The sequence below is a fragment of the Taeniopygia guttata genome, chromosome 14 (assembly GCF_048771995.1).
Source record: "Taeniopygia guttata chromosome 14, bTaeGut7.mat, whole genome shotgun sequence".
In the NCBI taxonomy this organism is placed as follows: Eukaryota; Metazoa; Chordata; class Aves; order Passeriformes; family Estrildidae; genus Taeniopygia; species Taeniopygia guttata.
The window spans coordinates 11,147,471-11,168,370 of record NC_133039.1 but is presented as its reverse complement, the minus strand read 5'-3'; the positions used below and the strand labels follow the sequence as shown (position 1 = coordinate 11,168,370).

Sequence of the window (20,900 nt, the reverse complement as noted above, 5' to 3'; positions counted from 1 at the left end):
AGAGAAACAGAGCAGAACTGGGGGAGATTTTATCTCCTTACACTGAAAGTGTCAGTACAGTGTATAGTCTTAAAATTACATTTAAATTCTTCAGTCTCTTTTCTAAGTATGCTGCAAAGACTGGCTTAGACTGGAGAAAAATTCTCAGCAAGGGACTTAAAAGACTTTATCTGCTTAGTTTATCAAAAGGTAAATTCAGAGCGGGTGGTTCTCAGTGTGTTCAGGACAAAAAGGGTTCAAGCACTAATGAACCCCTTAACAGAGAAAGCTTCAACTATAAATTGCTTACAACCTAAGCTAGATAAATTCAAGGAAGTAATAAAGTGTGACTTTTCTCAACAGTAAAGGCAATTAACCTTTAGTTTAATAGTGGTACAAGCAGTGCAAAGTAAAAGTAATGAATTTTCAATGTTGTAAGTCTTTACATTAAAACTAGACACAGCATGGAATATTTGCTTCAGGTGAATGCAGGTTTCTGGGTCTGGGCAAAACTCATAGCTTATTCTAAGAGATTTAAGGATCATCTTCTAGTTTTTAACTCAACAGATTTATAATAATACAGGAAAAGAACTGCATAATCTATCACTGCCAGTAACATCTGCATAACCCCTCTTTGCTGGAGTAAGGGTGACAGATTACAAACCAGTCTTGTGTTTGAAATGTGAAAGCATTTGGTAACGAAGGAAAGCAGAGCTGCAGCTTCCTTGGGCACCCAGAACTCACTCGGAGATGTGCACGAAGATGTCGGGCCCTCCGTCCGCAGGGGTGATGAAGCCGTGGCCTTTGGAGCGGCAGAAGCACTTGCAGACCCCCTTGTAGATGGGCCCCTGGGAGGCTCTCACCGTGCTGCAGGAGGAACACAAAGAGCAGCTCAGTGTGAGCACAGAGGGCACCAGGGCACAGGGCACGGCCGGCCAAGCCCTCCTCCCTCCCCTGAGCGCAGGGCTGGGCAGCAGCTGCTCAGCTCTCACTGCACAGGCTTTGCCTGGGGCCTCTGGAAGGGACACACAGGCCGAAGTGATGTTTGCTAGCGCTGTAATGCATCTGTTGCCATCTTGAATTCAACGGCTTCATCACTGCGCCATGTAGTGAAAATGAGGCAAACCCCAGATCAGGGAAGAAATGCTGATGTCTGCCTCCAGATCAGAAGGCTGACAGCTCTGCTTTATTAAAACCATACTATATTACATTAATATACTATTTAAAGAGATACTATTTTACATACTTACTTCTTGCTTACCTAACTATTCTACATACTTACTTCTTACTTACCTAACTACAAACTCGTGACTCTGTGCTGAGCCCAAGCCACAGCTGTATCCAATTAGTCATTGAACCCAAACAACCTTCACCAGAATCCAACCCAGCATCACTGCAGGTAACAATCCCCATGCCACATTCCACATGGGGAAACAAAGGAGCAGAGATAAACATTGTTTTCTCTTCTTCTTTCTGTGCTTCTCCAAGAAATCCTGAGAGACAGAATTATGTCTCTCTGTCCAGAGAATGTGAATGTCACAGCGCCAAGTTTTCTTCCAGACACCATACTAAATGTAAGAATCTTCTACCTTTGATGAGTTTGGGAGTATCAGTGTGCACCTAAGTGTTGTGCTTTCACAGATTTCACAGGAAGTGTGAAGCCCAGCTGCAGTGCATAACAGCAAGACTCATGCCTGAACTCCACTGCCGTGGGACCTGTATTTTAAAATGAGACACATTTGCAGAACCTGCAATCTCCAATACTGCCATCAAAAAAACCGACTTGTCCTAAAAATTGTGTGGTTAAATCCTCTTCTGCATCAAATACACTGATCCAGGGTTTGGATCCAGGGATCCACTTCCATTAATGAAAACCAACTGGTTTAGACATATTACAGGGTTTACTCTGAGCATTGTTAGATCAGAACCTTCTTCAGGCCAGGAGTATCCAGTAGGTTCCATGCCAGAAGAGGATTTTGGTGCAATTCTTCAAACACAATGACAGTGCAGCCATTTGGCTACATGCATCATGGCAATTTGAAAATCACTGTACCAAATGTTTAAATTTTACTGAAGTCTCAATGAAATTGCTTTTAAAAAATGGCAACATCTTTGTTCCTTAAATCAAACTAACAATAAATAAATGCAGTTTAAAGTGCTAAAGAAAGAAATCTCCATTAAATCACTTCATTTCCAGCTCTATAAAGCTGTCAACACACCTGACCTCACAAGTGCTTGTTACACAGAAAAGCACTCACTGTCCTAAACAAGCTATTAAAGTTCAATTGCATCTTTCAAAGAGATATGGCACTGTAGGGGATGAGGCCCCCCACTCCCAGTGAACCAAAATTAAATAATCCCATTGAATAATAAGCCACTGTTTGTCACATTCATCTCTTTATACAAGTGCTCACCTAGAGCTCCTCTTGTTTAAAGAGAAACACACACAAAAATTTCAGAGTTATTATGGTTTTCAGGGCAAACAAATACAGCAAGATTCCTACACTAATTAATGATTAAAGAACTGTGGAATCCAAATAACAAATTATTTCTTTTTGTAAGAACCAAACTAAGATTAACAGCTGAGAAGATTTACAAAGAGTTCATTATTAACATGGTACTGAAGCAAGCTAGCTCGGACTTGCTTTTCAAGGGCAACCCCAATTATTAAGTTAATTATGTTCTTTTTAGCCATCTGCTTCCATCAGGAAGTTCAGGGCATTTAAAGGCTTCTGGAACTGACAACATATAAACTTTTCTTGTGCTCCTCTTCTTTTTTGCCTCATTTAGAATTCAGAAGTAATAATATGAAGCATCAGTGAGACTGTTATTATTTAAATCCTCATGGATAACTCTGGAAGAAAAGAGCTGGATAACACTGCAAGAAGCAAAAGGGGAAAAGCACACAAACCAGAGTGGTCCAAAACAGGCTGGCTTGTGGGGCTGAGCTCTTACTGCCACAGCATTCACTCAGCACTGCCAGACCTCCCTCATACAGAAATAAAAGGCTGTGGCAGAAGCTTCACACTGTACCCTGATTCAAGGCTCTGAGATGAACAAAGAAGCCCACATTGCCTTCTTCACGCCAGCCCCTCACTGGGAGGCCCTGACAGGCACTGGGAATTCTTTGCAATGGCCACACCATCCTCTGCTGCTGCTCTGGGGAGGAGTTCCCCTTGGACAGGGCTCACAGGAGCCTGCACAGCACCATGGGGCCCCAGGAAAGCTCAGGGAAAGCAGCTCTGCTGAAAGATCACTACCTCAAAGAACTACAAAAAGCAACAAATATTACCTCGTTTCATGGAAAACTCCATACAAAAAGCCTTAGAGAAAAAGATCAGGGGTCACACCTTGATAATCAGCATATTCTTTAACAGGTCTATTTGAGCAATCCTAAAATGAAGGAATGAAATCTGAATAAGAAAATGAAACAAGGAAACACTTTCCTCTGAAAAGTGATGGAGTATCCCTAAAATGTAACTTTGATGACGTTAGCACAGGTATCAGGAGTGAAAAACCTAAAACTTCCAGCGAGGTTTGGTCCAGCACTTCAGGTGCAGTGAAAAGAGAGACCATGCAAAAAAAAATCTGGCTCTGAGAAGGAAGAACCAACACAAACTGGTCCTGGAAGCCACAACCCAATGTCTGAAGTGAAGCAAAGCTTCAGGCAACTAACTCTGTCTTGAAAAATCGTGGTGCGTTTTCACCTCCCTGTAAAACTTTTGTATTAAAGAGCCAAGAAACTTTGAACACCCTTTAGTAAAACACAGCATTGAAAAACTATAGGACATTTGGACTAAAAGTCTAAAGCATCTTCTTGGCGAAGAGTACCACAAAGCACACTCAGACACAAGCCCCACTCTGGCCCAGAGCTGCCTTTGGCAGTGTGAAAAATACATATTTTATGATTGGCTTTTCACAAATGTTACAATGAATATTATATGTGTAATGTTAGAAAGTTATGCTGTATTAATTCTCTTAAGTAGTCTGTTAAATATAGTTTTAGGTTGCAACATAATGTTGAAATAGAACCTATGTATGTGAAGGGTTTTTTTTTTCAGGAATGAGATACTTGCTTCGAGGAGCACCTAAATTTTCCAGAGAAGAGGAATTTATGGTTTTCTTATCAGAAGAAGCTAATTTCTTCAGGCCTTGCTCAGACTCGAAGATGCCGTGGGGATAAAGGGGAACAGTTGACATACAACAGACAGAGCTTCTTGTTTTAAACAGAATGTATGCATAACCATGAAGGATATATGAAACAGTACATTGTTTTAAGGGTGATCCCTTTGCTCACAAGGGATGCTTTTTGCGACTTAAGTGTCCGAGAGCATCCGGACGCCCGCAATCCTTTGCTTTTTGCTGCCTTGCAATTGTCCTAACCCTAAATTGTATCACTCTAACTGCATTATGGGTTTTATAACCATTGTATTACTATTACTAGACGTTATAAGTGCGCAGAGCCGAGCGGGTACTCACGCCGAGAAGGTCCGTGTGCGGCGTGTGGGCAGCGGGCTGGGGATCAGGTACCCCCGCAGCGGGGACGGGGAGCGCTCCCGCGGCCGCCGCGCCTCGGGCACCTGCAGCGAGCCGGGCGGCGGGGCACAGCCGGGGCAGGCCTGCGAGGAGGATGAGCCGGGCTCGGAGGACATCCCTGAGGAGAGCCTGGAGAGAGGAAGAGATCTGGTTCAGCCCGAAACGCGGATTGTCCTCAGTGCCGCAAATACTCGCAATGCTCTGTAAGAACGTGACTCGCTCCCTGCAGACGGACACACGGACACGGCTCCGCCACCAGCGCCTGCTCTGTATCACTGAGCTGATGGTTTCTAAAGTTTATTTCTTTCCAAACGTCACAGTTTTGTCAGCCGTACTAGGAAGCTCCTCTGCGAACGGATGACCCCACAACTAATGTGTTTGTAAAGTTTATTTCTTTCCAAATGTCACAGTTTTGTCAGCCATACTAGGAAGCCCCTCTGCAAAAGGATTACCCCACAACTAATGTGTTTGTAAAGTTTATTTCTTTCCAAATGCCACAGTTTTCTCAGCCGTACTAAGAAGCTCCTCTGCGAACGGATTACCCCACAACTAATGTGTTTGTAAAGTTTATTTCTTTCCAAATGCCACAGTTTTCTCAGCCGTACTAGGAAGCCCCTCTGCAAATGGATTACCCCACAACAAATGTGTTTGTAAAGTTTATTTCTTTCCAAATGTCACAGTTTTGTCAGCCGTACTAGGAAGCCCCTCGGCAAACGGATTACCCCACAACTAATGTGTTTGTAAAGTTTATTTCTTTCCAAATGTCACAGTTTTGTCAGCCGTACTAGGAAGCTCCTCTGCAAACGGATTACCCCACAACTAATGTGTTTGTTCGCTCCTGCCTCACTCACAGGCTCCTGAGCCACAGCTGAGCCCCAAATCTTGGTCTTGGTGTGCCCCACACACCTTCCAGACTGATGGGGCTGTGACCACAGGCAGCTCAGAGGAGCTCCAGCATCTGCACACAAACACACGTCACAAGGAAGAAGCCCTTGAAGAAGAAATGCTGCGATAAAGCTGCACCTCCAGTGCTGCAGGTTGGTTTTGGTGTGTGATCACCGTGATAACTTCATTGCTGCTGCTGCTGCTCACTTATTAACACAGCTCTGTCAGCTCCGAACACCTCCAGCCTGGCTGTGAGAAGAGAATCAGAGGAGTGCTCCTTAATCCCTCCAGGCTGCCAGGCTGATGTACTCTGCCTGGGACGGGAGCACAGGCAAAGCTGGCAGGCAGTGCCAGCCCTGAGGAGGTGACCCCCCGTGCCTGGGGAGATCTGGCAGACCCAGCAATCCCCTCGGGGAGGTCTGAGTCTGCCAGTCTCCCAGCAGCTGGAAGCCAACAGTCCACATCTTCATTCAGACCCCCAGCAGCCTCAGGTTTGCTCTTGCTCAGGTCCTGCAGCAGAGGAGGGGGAAGATCCCCTTCTCAGCACACCAACAGCAATGCATCTCATCACACAAAAGCAGAACTCCCAGAATCCATGCAAAGAGCAGGACCAGAAACAGCAGCACTTCCACACACACAAATGCATGGCTTACAGCAGCAGAGGCAGAAATAAGAGGAAATAACCAACACTGCTCTGGTATTACTATGCAAGTCCCCATCCACACTGAAAGGGGAAGATGATTTGCAAAAATAACCAATAACCCACTACAGTCTTACTTAAGAAAACTAAAATTAATCTGGTTATCTGGATGAGTTAGCAAAAAATGTGGCGATCCGAGTCAAGAAAATATCATGAAGGCAAGAAAAGCTGCCTTTAAGACCAATAGTTTAATTGAACTGAAATCTCTCATACCCATTATACACCCTCCTCTTGACACCCACACTCCCCAGCCCATGAATTATGGAGTGGATCCTTGACATGACATTTGAGAGATGCAGCCTTCTTGTCAATGACAAATCCATATTATTTCTTCCTGAAAATAAAGACTAAAATTAAAAAGGCTTCTTAAGAATGAAGTCACCAGGGAACAAAGGCTTTTGTCTTTAATTGCTTAGGGTGCTCGGAAGATAGAAATGAATAGTCAGTCATACTCCCTCCTCTACCAGCTTGAGCTTTCCTCCCTGTTCTCAAAAGCAGCTCAGCTGAGAACAAACCCCAGCTTTAGGGATGGAATTTCAAATATGGATGGTATCTGTCCCCCATGAGCTAATGCCCTGCCCAGTGTCACAGCACAGTGCTCAGCTCAGACCAAGATGATAACACCAAAGGGTCAGGATTTTCCAAACTTCCTCCTCCTCAAAATAGACCTGCTGTTCTGGCTGGTACAGAAGAAGTCTCAAGTTTCTAAAGATCTCTGGACACCTTGCTTTCAAGGAATGTGTTTGACACAGCAGGACCATACCCCTAGTAAGTCGCAGGAAAAATAAGAGCAAACAATTAAAACTTAATTCTAATAACTCAGCACACATGGGCTGGCACAAGTGAAAACACAGCTTTTAGAATCTCATGCTTTCTCTTCTCATCTAAACATAAACCAGCTTGTCAGGTGACAAGCAAAATGCAGAGTATTCACCCATCTACTGCAATACAACCACAGAGTGCTGCCCATCCCCTTCCTCAAACAAGGCTAGAGAGGCAGAATTTTCCCTCCTTTCATTAAAACACAGACAAACTACAAAAATATTTACAAATACAAAAGACTAAATGAAGTTAGAAGTGTGCTACCGTATGTTATTGTTCCCATTTATATTATTTTGGAGCCCTCTGCTCTGTACACAAAATAAAACAGCGATGTAGAACATTCAGTACCTTGTCAGTGTACAAATGTCCTTTTTGTTCTCTGCCCACGGCAAAGGTGGGGGAATAGCCTCGACTCTCATCACTGCTGTTACACGAGCCCTGCATTGTGCTCAGAAGCGGATGAGAGCTGACCCCAACACAGAGATGGGTGAGAGCTGACCCCAACACACAGCTGAGGGAAGGGAGGAGAGGAGAGGAGAGGAGAGGAGAGGAGAGGAGAGGAGAGGAGAGGAGAGGAGAGGAGAGGAGAGGAGAGGAGAGGAGAGGAGAGGAGAGGAGAGGAGAGGAGAGGAGAGGAGAGGAGAGGAGAGGAGAGGAGAGGAGAGGAGAGGAGAGGAGAGGAGAGGAGAGGAGAGGAGAGGAGAGGAGAGGAGAGGAGAGGAGAGGAGAGGAGAGGAGAGGAGAGGAGAGGAGAGGAGAGGAGAGGAGAGGAGAGGAGAGGAGAGGAGAGGAGAGGAGAGGAGAGGAGAGGAGAGGAGAGGAGAGGAGAGGAGAGGAGAGGAGAGGAGAGGAGAGGAGAGGAGAGGAGAGGAGAGGAGAGGAGAGGAGAGGAGAGGAGAGGAGAGGAGAGGAGAGGAGAGGAGAGGAGAGGAGAGGAGAGGAGAGGAGAGGAGAGGAGAGGAGAGGAGAGGAGAGGAGAGGAGAGGAGAGGAGAGGAGAGGAGAGGAGAGGAGAGGAGAGGAGAGGAGAGGAGAGGAGAGGAGAGGAGAGGAGAGGAGAGGAGAGGAGAGGAGAGGAGAGGAGAGGAGAGGAGAGGAGAGGAGAGGAGAGGAGAGGAGAGGAGAGGAGAGGAGAGGAGAGGAGAGGAGAGGAGAGAAGAGAAAAGCCACCCTTGGCTTCACCTCCAGCACAACCAGCGGGCACACGGGGGATGCAGAGCACAGCCAGGGGAGCCTGTGCCCGTGCTGCAGCTCAGCCTGCATGGGCAGTAGGGTGCATCTCTGCACAGGGGAGTGCACTGGCTCATCCCTCTGCCTCTCAGGCCTCTCTGACAGCTGTACAAGCCAGGCACAAGGAAAGGACAGTGCCTGAGTGCCCGAGCTGAGCCGTGTGCGCGCAGCAGGATGGCAGCAGACCGGCTCACCAGGGCCCTCACAGAGACAAAGGTGCAGCTGGGCTACTCCAGTTCCTGCTGGTGTGGCCACTTGTTGACGTTGCTCATGCAGGGATTAGCTCATTTCCCTTGGCAGCCCTCCTGCAGGAGCAGGGACACTCTCCCCACTGGCAGGCGCAGCTGGAGGGCGGGCAGTGTTGACACAGGAAGCCTACAGCAAAAACACAAACCAAAACAAAACCCACACCCCAGCCCTCCCAGCCGCCTCCTTGCAAATGCTTTGCCTTCCTAAGGCAGTCACCAGCAGTCTTCAGAGATGTTTTCCAGATGTTATCCTGGGCTCTGCACTGATTCCTCTAAACCAAGGATCACCCCTGGAACTTGGGTGGCTGCCTACCAGCCCTTCCTCAGCACCCACAAATTCCTTCCTCTCTTTTTGCCTCTGTGACTAGCTGATCAAACACACTTTCCTCCATCTCTCAGAAGCCCCCTACATCTCCCAGCCCACGTCCATTAGGTTTTTCCCTGTCCCTCCTGTCGGAATGTGAGGTATTGGTGATTCCCAGATTGTATAAAATCTCTGTCTTTCAGCCCCTTTGCCAAAGAAGAAGTCATAATTGGTCTGTGCTGGTTTCAAGGTTGTTTATTCTGTTTATCTCTAACATGTTCTGCTGCCCTGCCGCAGCTCTGTCCTGCAGGGCAGCGTGTGGGGCTCTGCCCTCAGTGGGATGGTACAAACATTAAATACCACAAACTCCCTGTGCTGGATTTACAATAACGTGCCAATATCTGTCACCTACGTTGGACAGTGTGTCCCCAGCCTGAACCAACAGAAAAATGCCAACACCACAGTGAAACATGGAGGGCATGAAGAAGGAGAAAAAGGACAAAACACACCCAATTTCCTCCATCTTGTCCCCTTTGGACCCCTCATCTAGAATCCTAAAATTTTACTTTTGCACCTGTGCTACACTTAATTATTCCTTATATCAAACACTCAGAGCTTGTAATTCATCCTGTAAGATTGAAAACTCCTTTCCATGGACAGAGATCACAGACAGTGTCTCTGGGGGCTCTGTCCAGGGGGGTTCCTGACCCCTGCCAGGGTCCCAGACCTGCCAGGGCAGCCAGAGGGATGCCCTGGATTCCCACACCTCCAGCCCAGCCAGCACTGTCCCCTGGGCCATGGCAAGGACAGCATCCCACAAAGCCCAAGAGCACCAGCAGTGCAGCCACCCCGAGCTGCAGGAGCACCCATCCATCCCCTGTGCCTGCACTGCTCAGCAGAGAACTCTGCAGGAAGCCCAGCAGGGTGAGATCCCAGCCAGACCGTGAGCAGGGACAGCACAGACAGCAGCTCTCCTCTGCCTGAGCCAGCAAAACCTCTGCCTGCAGGGATTTACAGAGCATGATGTAAGGTGGTGATGTTTTCAGGCTCTTTAGGAAACTCCAGCCACGTGCCACATTTCCCTGAAATTGCCCCATATTTCAACATGCATCATTTATCTTTCTCCAACGTGATTTTTTTTTTAATATTTATGTTTAGGAATGCACCAAAGTGGAATATAAATAAATTACAGTAGCATCATGGCAAAAATAGATTAATTTAACATTTCAAAGCAAAAATATCTTATTTTTTTTACCAAACCTTTATGAGAAAAATTGGCCAATGTGTGCAGAAAGAGACCTCAAAATGTCATCTGCAACAAGTGGCCTACAAAGCACCTGTAACAAGTGAACTACAAAGAGCACAATACATGCAGGAGAAATTTCTGAAATTCTCCATGAAAAATAACTTTTAAAAGCTATAGAATTTATAAGGTTGGGGGTATATAAATGTCATCATAATTTCTCTATATATCTGTACATCCTATTTCTCTTAAAGTCTGCACCATACCTCTAGGAATACCCTAAAAATATCAGGTTTGGGGCAGTTATCCATTCTGAACAGCACAACACTATCACAGAAATCTTGTCTCACTTTTAATTCAGGTAAATGCCTGCAAATAGTCCAAATGGATGTGGCAGGGTGACAGGCTGCATGAAATCTCTCCATCTATGAATGGTTTCCTTTTCACATCACAGACTGCAACACAACGGGCACAGGGAACATCCCCAGGGAGTGTTGCTCTGCATCCTTCAGTGCTCCAGCATGGAGAAAATGCTTTTTCTCGCCTCCTTAGTCTGGAAAAGGCCCTGTCTGGAGGAGCTGCTTTCAGCTGGTACCACAATGGTCCAGGAACAGGATAGCAATGGCTATGTTTGCCTAGAAAATTAGGGTTTTTCCTCAAAGACAGAACAAAACTCCCCAAGAGCAGCTGCTTTCAGATGCAGTTCTCTTTCATTTCAGTCTCTAAAAGGAATCTGGAAAATATATCTAAAAGACATTTGAAAATCTGGTTGTTTTCTGGGCTTTTCCTGGATTTAGAAACAACACCAGAAACTCTGCTTACTTTTTTTTTTTAATTTTCACTTTCAGACATCCTGGTTTCCAAATTCATCCTGTGCAGCTGCATTTCTTTCCATCTCTAAGGAAGCTGTGCAGATAAACCCCTCAGCTTCGCCTGCTCTTCTGTTGACACCTAGAAAACCTCTTCTCAGCAGGAAAATCCACAGCCCCTTGCTCCCATCTCTGAGAGAGTGAAGGCACCAGGACTCCCTGCTCCGTGCCCTGGTGAAGGTGAGGGACTGAGGGTGGCCCCAGTCCTGCAGCAGCTCCCAGCTCCTCTCTGAGGTGCCTGAGCACCAGGCACAGCACTGCTCCTCCCTGGAGCTCCTTCCAAAGCCCCTTCTGGCACTGGGAGCCCGGGCACACAACGGCCCCAGCCCTGTGAGCATCCCAGCACCACAGGGTGAAGCATTTCCAAAACACAAACAGTTACCAAACAGCTTCCAAGAGCTTCCCCTTCCGGCTGCGTCTGCATGACGAGCTTTCCACAATTAGTGCTGCTATTTCAATTAGCACTGCAACTCAGAGGAGTTGCAACACGCATGTGACATGTCACAGAGGATTACAGTGTACACACAGTGCTCTTGGAGGCTGCAGAGAGCCCACATACCCGAGTGATTTGTCACTTAATGGAGACCAGGACACGTCCAGTAAAAACCTAATTGTAAGGTAGGCAAAGTACAACAAGGAAAATTTCTATAGCTTGTTTGGGTGTACAAATTCATCTGGATTAAAACATGGCTTGGTTTACAAACAGCAGCAGCTATTTCCAAGCAATCTCAGCAGTGAACCCTTTGTCCCCAAATGCTGGGGGTGCCCTCCTGCTCCTGCAGTGAGCAGTGTCTGTGCCTGAAGGAAGCACTGCTCAGGCAGCACAAACCCACGCTGCACAGCAGTGACCACAAAGAGGGATGGGAAGGAACTCAGTCATCAGCAGCTTATACAGCACACTGATAGAGATGAGGAATTCCTGCAGTCCCATGCTTTCCACTGTTCATCAAAGCTGGTAGGTACACTTAAAAAAAAAAAAAAAAGTTTAGGTGAAGGAACTGAGCGGTTAGTCAGATTAAGTATGTGTTTCAACTGGTTTAGGATTATACTGAAGGATATATGATGATATCCTGTGGCTCATTTTATCAAAAATACAGAGGAATCAGGATCCTCTCTTGCTGGAAATCCACTGTTTGCCATGACTGATGATGGACAAACTTGTTGCTCCAAGCTGGGCAGAGCTAGCCAGAGTCCTCAGCTGGTAAGTGAGCACAGGAGGCTGTACCAGATGTACTGTCAGCTGCCATGGGGACAGAATGTGCACAGTCACACGGGAAGGACCAGGTTCCATCCTGCCTCTTGTACAAACGTACTTCAGGGGGAGCAGAACACAGCAGCAGCCAGTGGTACAGCAGCTTCCTCAGGACAGTGCTGGGAATGGCACCGAGCTGCCCCCAGCCCTGCACACCTCCCCTCACACTCACAGGACAAGCCCAAGCCTTCAGTTTGCTTATAAAATCTCACTTATCCAGCTCATGGTGAGCCTGGACAAGCAGTGACAGATTCCAGACAAGCATCCTCCTCTGGGAGCTCTTCCAGACAAGGCTGAAGATGGTGGTTGAAGATGATGGTGGTAAATAGGTGCATGTGTTGCCCAGTGACTTAATTTGCTGTGCACCTATAGTATTGGCTAATGTAATCAAGTATTTAAATGACACCAGGAAATGGGGGGGTTCTCACCTGAGCAGGACACACAGCCTGTCACCAACCAGACAGGTGGGAGTGCCCTGTGGGATGGGCTGTCACACCCACCCTGTGCAGCTGATGGCCCACAGCACACCCAGGGGCACCGAGCCAGCACCAGCCTGGGGTGAGATGCCCAGCACCTTGCCTTGCTTCTGCTCTGCCAGCTGCTTGCTGTGCGAGCTGCCAGGCTCCAGCCCCGGCTGCTCCTGTGCCAGCAGGGACACCACGCACAGCAGTGCCCAGCTGCTCCCTGTTGGAATCTGTGGTATTGAGATGATTCCCAGGTTGTAGAAAGTCTCTGTCTTTCAGCCCCGCTGCCAAAGAAGAAGCCATAATTCGTCTGTGCTGGTTTCAAGGTTGTTTATTCTGTTTATCTCTAACATGTTCTGCTGCCCTGCCGCAGCTCTGTCCTGCAGGGCAGCGTGTGGGGCTCTGCCCTCAGTGGGATGGTACAAACATTAAATACCAGAAACTACCTGTGCTGGATTTACAATAACGTGCCAATATCTGTCACCTACGTTGGACAGTGTGTCCCCAGCCTGAACCAACAGAAAAATGCCAACACCACAGTGAGACATGGAGGGCATGAAGAAGGAGAAAAAGGACAAGACACACCCAATTTCCTCCATCTTGTCCCCTTTGAACCCCTAATCTAGAATCCTAAAATTTTACTTTTGCACCCATGCCACACTTAATTATTACTGATATCAAACCCTCAGAGCTTGTAATTCATCCTGTGAGATTGAAAACTCTTTTCCATGGACAGAGATCACAGACAGTGTCTCTGGGGGCTCTGTCCAGGGGGGTTCCTGACCCCTGCCAGGGTCCCAGACCCTCCAGGGCAGCCAGAGGGAAGCCCTGGATTCCCACAGCTCCCAAAGCCACTGCCAGCAAGGACACCATGCCACAGCAGTGCCCAGCTGCTCCCAAAGCCACTGCCAGCTCCCCCCACAGTGCCAGAACCTGGAGCAGAAACACAGACACCAACTCCCAGCACCCAGCTCCAGTCCAGGTGCTCCTTCCCTGAAGCCAAGGACACAACAGTCACCTCCAGGAGCAAGTGGTGGTGTCCCCAGTCTCCACACAGCTGTGATAAGTACAGGCAAGTGAGAAGGGAGAGCCCAAAGGAGCCTTGCAGTAAAGCTGGGGAACATCAGGGTGACTTTACCTGATCCAGCACTGGTATCCAGGTGAGGCTGCCCAGGTCAGAGTCAAATACAAGTGAGTGCACAGTGGTGCTTACACTCAACACCTTTCCTGCAGTCTCATTCCAAAAAATGGCAAACTAAAGGTTGCATAGTGGTATTTAATAACCTCCTATGAGATTTTCAGGCCCTTCCTGAGGTCATAAAATCTTTTAACCTCTGCAGTATTCTATGGCAGGGAATCCCATGGCTTAACTGTCTATGAAAAAGGACCTCCACTCCTTTTAGTGGACAGTGAGGAGAGTCCCTTTTTACAGGGAAATTAAGAAAGGACAGTGAGACCAAAAGGCAACAGCAAATTAGAAAAGGAGAGGGAAGGGAGAAGGTGTATGTGAAGAAACAAATGGGAAAAAACATTAGAGGAGCACACAAGAAAGGGTGCACAGACATTCATAAATCAAACCTTAAATTTTCTAGCCGAAGTGACATAAAGAGGGTAGAGAGCAAGAAGAGTTACAAGCTGTTTCTGGTACTCTTGCCCCACCCCTCACCCCCACCCCCCTTTTTAATTTCTAAGTACAAATGAAAAACTTTATGCCTTTTTAAAACAAAACACTCCCCACTTTGTCACTTGAATGACTGCCATGACTCTTTCTTAGACAATAAACCCTACTAGTATCAAATATTTCTGAAGATTAGCTTTGTCAACAAGTCAGCTGGCTGGGGCCAGAAAGCAGATATTATCTATTCAATGTTTTCTGGTCCCCAGCACAGAGCCATTGTGCTGGTCACTGCGAGTTCCTGCTGCCTCCATCACTCCTCCATTAGCCAGGGCTGGGAACTCCTCTGGGACAGCAGAGGCAACACTTCATCTATCTCATCCTAAGCTTGTTAACATGCTCAGTCACAGTGAGCTGATGCATTTCCCAGATAAAATACAATATATGGCTGAAAAGGGAACTTTCTGTCCTTTCCAAAGCTTGCTCTCCAGCTTTGGAACCCAGCTCCTTCTCCTGTGTTTTTGAAAGCCTGAAAATTTCCCTCTGCCATTGTTTCCATGCTGGAGCATCCTCTGTGAATTTATTCCAGGATTTATTTCATATTGGCAGAAAATATTTATACCAAAACATGAAAATCTCTCATGTGTCTTGTATCTAAGCATCTTAAAGCTCATTTACAAGGCAAATGGGTTATACAGTGTCATACTATTATAAAGAAGTTATACATATGTAAATCCCTAGGCACTTTTGAAAAGTTCTCCCCTTTTCAGCCTCCTCTAACATCACAAAACTTCAGGCACAATTGTGGTTAAGTTTGTTCATGTGCACTTTGAGCCTTTTAAGGCTACTGAAATCCCTGAAATATTTATGTGGCTCAAGTGTTACTCAAGAACAATTAGTTCACTGTGTTTCCTCCCTAATCAACATTTTCAATAGGGGAAAACAGTTCACATTACTGGGATCTATAACCATGGAAATTTATGAGGCATATGTGTATTAGCAAAGAAAAAATAAACCCTCTGACAGTATTTCATCTGCCAGCATTCCAGCAAGATGCATTTTGCAGGATGCAGAGTCAGAAACCACTCAAAAATAGCTTGATTCTCACACCAGTGCAGTGAGGCACCAGAGACCCCAGATCCCTTTTGGACAGGCCAGGCTCTACTTTCTGCTTCTCCCAGTGCTCAGGCCACATCCCAGTCTCACTGCCTGACACTTTCTATGCATATTTTTAAGCATCCCAGGCTAATAACTTGGGTCTATTTCAACCAGGATCACTCAGAAATTAATTAAACAAAAGGTTTGTGATGGAGACAGAATTGTGAACCTACATTGATACCAAGTAACGGCCAAAAGATATAAAATTGACTGAAATTCTTTAAGAAACAGAAAATGCTCTAATCTGATTGGATGATAGACCTAAATTTTAGTGAAGAAACAGATAGATAGATAGATAGATAGATAGATAGATGATAGATGGATAGATAGATAGATGGATAGATGGATATTTAAGGATCACAGGCCCACTTAACAATTGCATTTCTAGTTTTTCTTCCCTCCATTACATCCCTCAGCACAATTTCCAGCATATCTCACCATGTCTTTCCAGTATATCTCACACAAATTTGTGCTTGTGACCCCAAGGCCCCTCTCAGTCCTCATGTTCCAGCAGGAGCCAAGTGCTCCACCAACACTGTAAAACTCATGGTTGCCTCTTAACTCTCAGCTGAAATTGCCTTAATATGTTTAACTGGGGTCTATAGGATAAAAACTACATAAATATACACAATACACAGGTCTGGCTTTTCTTACACAGCCAGAAAACTTGTGGAACAGAGAATATGTAAGCAACCACAGATAACCAAACCCCTTGTCCAGACAGAAAATGTTGCATTTTACCTCAGAGAGCTGCCCAGTCCTGGCAGCACAGAGCTCTGTGTGATCTGCTGCACTGACAGGCAGTGCCTACCTGTGCAATCAGACCTGTGATGCATCCAGAGCACACCCCACAGCTCCCAGCCTCCCCAGTAAATACCCCAAATCCTCTGGCTGCTACACACCCTCCATCACATCCTCTCATATGGCAGCTTGGAAAACACCACTGGTGATGCACTTTAGGGTTCTAGGGAAAAAATTCTTTCTAAGTCTCAAAAATTCTTACAGCACCCCTAGTCCAGCCAGCCCAGTGCAGGCAGCACATGGGAAAATGGACCTGTGGGGGGTGGGACTGCCCTCCCTGGTTATCATGTGTGCACAAACCTGTCTTTCTGGCTCAGCACATCCAGCCTGTGCTCACAGCAAAGGGCAGGAGGAGTCACACTGTGCAGCAAAACCGCAGAGCCAGCAGGGGCACGTGTGCAGGGCTCCATGGCGTGCCCACTTACACATCAACAAAACTATTTACTGCACTGTGGTTTCCAGAGCCACGGCCCCCGTCTGTGCTGAGCAGGACAGAGCTGTCCAGAACCACAGGCACTGTTGTGTTAGTTGTGGCTGCTGTGTTAGTGCTCAAAAGTCAGCACAGACCACAGCAAGGGAATGGGCTGCTCAAGCTTTTCAGGCTAGGTAAAAATCAAGTGTTATAGTTGAAAAAAAAACCCAGACAAATCTTCAGGCATGTGATTTCTTCAGGTATAAAACTAAACCTCTGTATAGAAGCAAATGTTTAATAGAAAATTGTACTGAAGTTTTGTGTTAGAGCAACCACTACCCCAAAAAACTGCATCTACTTTAACTTCAGTCACAGAGGGAATGGGACACACAAGCAGAGCAAACACTGCACACAGGAGCAGCAGTGAATGCCTTATGAAATATTGTTTTGATTCAATTTGCCTGTTTAGCCACATGACCTTACAAAACTGGGCCAGACCCACTACCAAGGGAGATGTAAGATCAGTAAAAAAACAGACAGGGATATATTTAACAGGGCCTTTGCTGTCTTTATCTAGAGCAGTGCTTTGTGGGAAACCCAGTGCTATACAGCTGAGAATCCACAGGGTCTGCCTGCCTCAGCAACAAGCCCCAAGTCCAGAACAAGTCGTGTCATGGTACAGGCACGCACATCCTGTGGGTTCACCCTGGTCCTGGTGGCCAGGAGAGCCCAGACTGCACAGCTCCACATCAGGGGTACCAGAGAGAGCTCCTCCTCAGAATCCAAAGTTCAAGAACAAATTTAATTAGAATCCCAGACCCCAGCTGTACCAGTCTAGTGAGTGTCCAGCAAAACCACTTTTGTCCCCATGGGGCTGTGGTAAGTGCTGAGACAGCTCTGCACTGCCTTGGTTTCTTATTTCATTCCTCTGGGATGTTTTTCAGGTGAGGTTTGTCTACCTGAAAAGCCTAAGGGATGGAAGGTGAGCATGTGAAAAATGGGTAGTGCAGACAGCAGCATGGTGATATCATGATATTGGGATGCTGCTGGCAGAGCCTGGGCAGCAGCTCTGCCAGATTCAGCCTGGATGGGTTCCAGCAGTGAGTTCCTGTCCTGAAGTCCCTGCTGCCATGGGTAAAAGACACTGCAGTGGACCACACATCCCCAGGGACAGAGACCATTTTTGTCTAAGCCTGGTTCAGGGAGAAAAGAAAGAATCAATGTAAAGAAATAATGTATCAGAAAACAGTGGAACTGCACAAATACATAAGTATATTAAGATACTCCTCCTACTCCTGATGTCCTAAACATTGGTGAGAATAATTTTTAGGACTGACACAGTTTTCAGGATAGGGAAAAAAAAGCACCCTTCTACATATAAAAAAAGAGAATGTTTATTCAGAAACTGAGACCTGTGTAAGATTCAAACTCACTTTCTGGAAAACTGTATAGCAGAAAATCAATATTCGCTCTATTTACTGTCTCCTCTACCTGCAAAATGAAAAACCCATGAGTGTAAATAGTTTGAAATAACTTCAAGAACTCCTCCTACCAATCTCCATCACAAAGAGGCTCCATGAAAAGGCTATCACTACATTTCATAATTCTCATTGCTACATTTTCTTCAAATATTGGAGAAAATAAAGTCACCGTCTTCACAGTTGAGTAAATTTTGCCTTTCCTGGCTGAGATCAAAAGAGGTCCTGTTCTGGACCTGCCACTGCCCAGAAAGGCACTGCCTTGATGAGCTAGATGAGAAGATCCAAATAATGTATTTAATGTGTATTTACATTCCAGTAACAGGTATAAATTTTGTAAACAGGAAATTCTTTGATGTTGCTTTCTGGCAGTTTCATTTACCCTTTTAAGTAATTGTCAAGAAGTTGCAATCACGACCATGACTTATTTTATCAAGTAACTGACGCAACTGAAAACAAGCAAATGCCTTGGACCAGCCTTCTGAAATCGTGTCACGAAGGGAAAGCCAGCAGACAAGAAGCACTGAGAAGGCAGGAGCTCACAAACAATATTGTCCATCTTGCCAGAGGGCCTCTGTGAGCGTGACTGCCTGTGCAACGTAAACAAACCAAACATTAAACCAGGACTGACATAAAAAGAAAATTCCTCCCCCACAGGACAGGCAAGATTAAGTGTTTATTTCCTGGACACAGTCTAGTCTTTTTCTCTTAAATAGCAAGTGGCAAAGAATTTGAAACCTTGGGAAAAGCAGCACTCCTGGCAAACAGAGTTGTGCCTGGAGGAACAGCCCATGGCAGAGAACTCACCATGCCTCCCACCCTGCCCAAAAGCAGCACTGGGAAGACAAGAGGAACATCAGATGCTGAATGTGCTGCAAACCTCCTGCAAACATTCAACTGATACACAGTCTTTGGAAGCAGAAATCCCCACTCCAATTCTCAGCAATTTTATGTTTTGGTTTTGCTGTTAGTCACCAAGATCCGCACTTGCAGCAGGCAGCTGTGCCTCTGCTGGCAGCCTGTGCTCCACCATGGGACAAGTACACCATGGTTGATGTGACAAGAGGCTGAGCAGGACAGAGCCTTTGCTAGAGGCTCTGTCAGGAGCTGTGGGAGCTCTCCCCACGCTGGCCACGCTCCTCTGGCACCATCAGTGCCCCATCCAGCCTGGCTTCCAGCTCCCAGGCAGTCCCCAGCGTTTGGCACAGAAGCTCCCACCTGGAAAATGCCAACACACACTTTGCTTCCCTCCTCGGGACCAGCCTGAGCTCTTAATGCTCTGTCACTTCCCCAGTCATGCGCTGCTCATGAGGCACGGCAAGGGACCAGCAAGGTTTAATGCTCCAGAGAAAATTCCAGGTCAAGGTTCTCCGTTTCCCTTGGTCCTGCACAAAGCGCTCTGTGATCAGATCAGGCATGGAGCCACACACGTGGTGCACACAGGCCTGCTTGCTTTTTCCAGAGGAAGGTAACAGAGCCCTCCCTTGCAGTTCACAGCCCCAGGGATTTAACTCCAGGTCGTTTTGTTCTCTCTGTGCCTTCACCCCTCTGCTATCTGACCACTGGGAGGCTGCAGCACAAGCCCAGGTTTACCTTCCCAGATCCCAGTGCTGGGCAAGACGAGTGGTCACAGGCCACCAATTATTGCCCAAACAGCTGGGCAAGGACCCAAAGGCCAAATTCATACTTGCTGTCCTAGTATTTAAACATCTGTTGAGACATTGACCTTATCACCAGCTCCTCCCTGCAGAAATACACAACTCAAGGTGAGCAGAGCCTAACCCTCACACCATGGGTCAAAAAATTAATGTTCATTTTCTTTAGACTTCTATTCAGTGTCCAAATTGCATTAATAATGCAAGAACTTCAATGCGAGTGTCATTACACCCAAGACAATCGTTATTTTTTAAAGACTGAATAGGTTACTTTGTTATGGGTTTTTTTTTGTTTTGTTTTGGTTTTTTAATCGACCCAAAGAAAAAAAGCTGCTGCGCAAAGCAATGGCAAATCAAGAGCTGGCAAAGCTCTGGCATCAGTCAGTAGGACTGTAGCACTGGAGGATGAAGATGATGGCAGTGAAGCAGGAGGGGTTCCAGGCTGCTGAAGCCCGGTCCATTGGAGCGAGGTCAGGCTCCCCACCCACCCCGAGGCACCACAGCCAAGCCTGGGCATTTGCCATCTGACTGGCACGGTGCTTTACAGCTTCAGTGTGCTCCACACGCCCCAAAAACGACAGAAACCAAAGCGGAGTGTCTTCCTGCACAGCGCACAGACAAAGAAAGCGCAGCTCCGTTCCTCTCCCGGCTGCCACCAAGGCGGGGACGATGCTCCGAGGTGTCACCTCCTGTCAGAGGGGATCTCATCTCTGCATCTTCTGTGCCTCAGCCCGACTAGCCGAGGGGAAAACCGAGCCCTCGGCAGAAGGAGCTCCGCTCTGGCTGTTACAAAAGCCGGGAGGTGTCTGTGTGCCCTCGGGCAGGAGCGCTCGGGCCGGAGCTCCGCGCATCCCTCGGGGCGCACCGCCCGCCCCACTCGCTGCCCTGCGGCTGCCCTGGGCTCCGGCACGCCAGCCACGGGCACACACGGCCTGGGACGGAGAGCAGCAGCCAGAGAAACCCCGGCCGAGAGCGCTGCTGAGCTCTGCTGAGCGCAGCGGCAGCAGGAGCAGCCCCGGCGGCGGAAAGGAGCCGCAGTCAGCGCGGAGGGAGCATACAGATCCCTGAGCCGCACGGGAGCCTCCTCAGAAACCAGGAAAAGACACGGCCAGAGAAGGAAGCAGAACAATTGCCTCTGCTCTGCTCTGAGGGAAAAGGCAAAGCAGTCAGTCAGATGAACACTTTCTATTCTTCATTTTATCTGGACTGCGGGGGAGTGATACATCACACAATCCCAAATCACCTCTCTG

At 47.1% G+C, this 20,900-nt stretch overlaps 1 protein-coding gene across 4 annotated transcripts in view; it reads right to left on the bottom strand.

Annotated features, from left to right (window-relative positions):
* The window catches only part of CARHSP1 (calcium regulated heat stable protein 1), a 38,280-nt gene that overhangs the window by 13,222 nt on the left and 4,158 nt on the right, over nt 1-20,900 (bottom strand). For 3 of the 4 annotated variants that reach the window (XM_030284908.4, XM_002194690.6, XM_072935783.1), the window contains exons 2-3: nt 4,459-4,644; nt 724-846 (exon numbers count right to left, since the gene is read on the bottom strand). In XM_030284908.4, coding sequence (XP_030140768.2) covers nt 724-846; nt 4,459-4,631 — 296 coding nt within the window. In that variant the 5' untranslated portion in view covers nt 4,632-4,644. Of the gene's footprint in view, nt 1-723; nt 847-4,458; nt 4,645-16,045; nt 16,156-20,900 lie in introns of those variants that run through there. The other variant, XM_072935782.1, reaches the window with a different exon arrangement.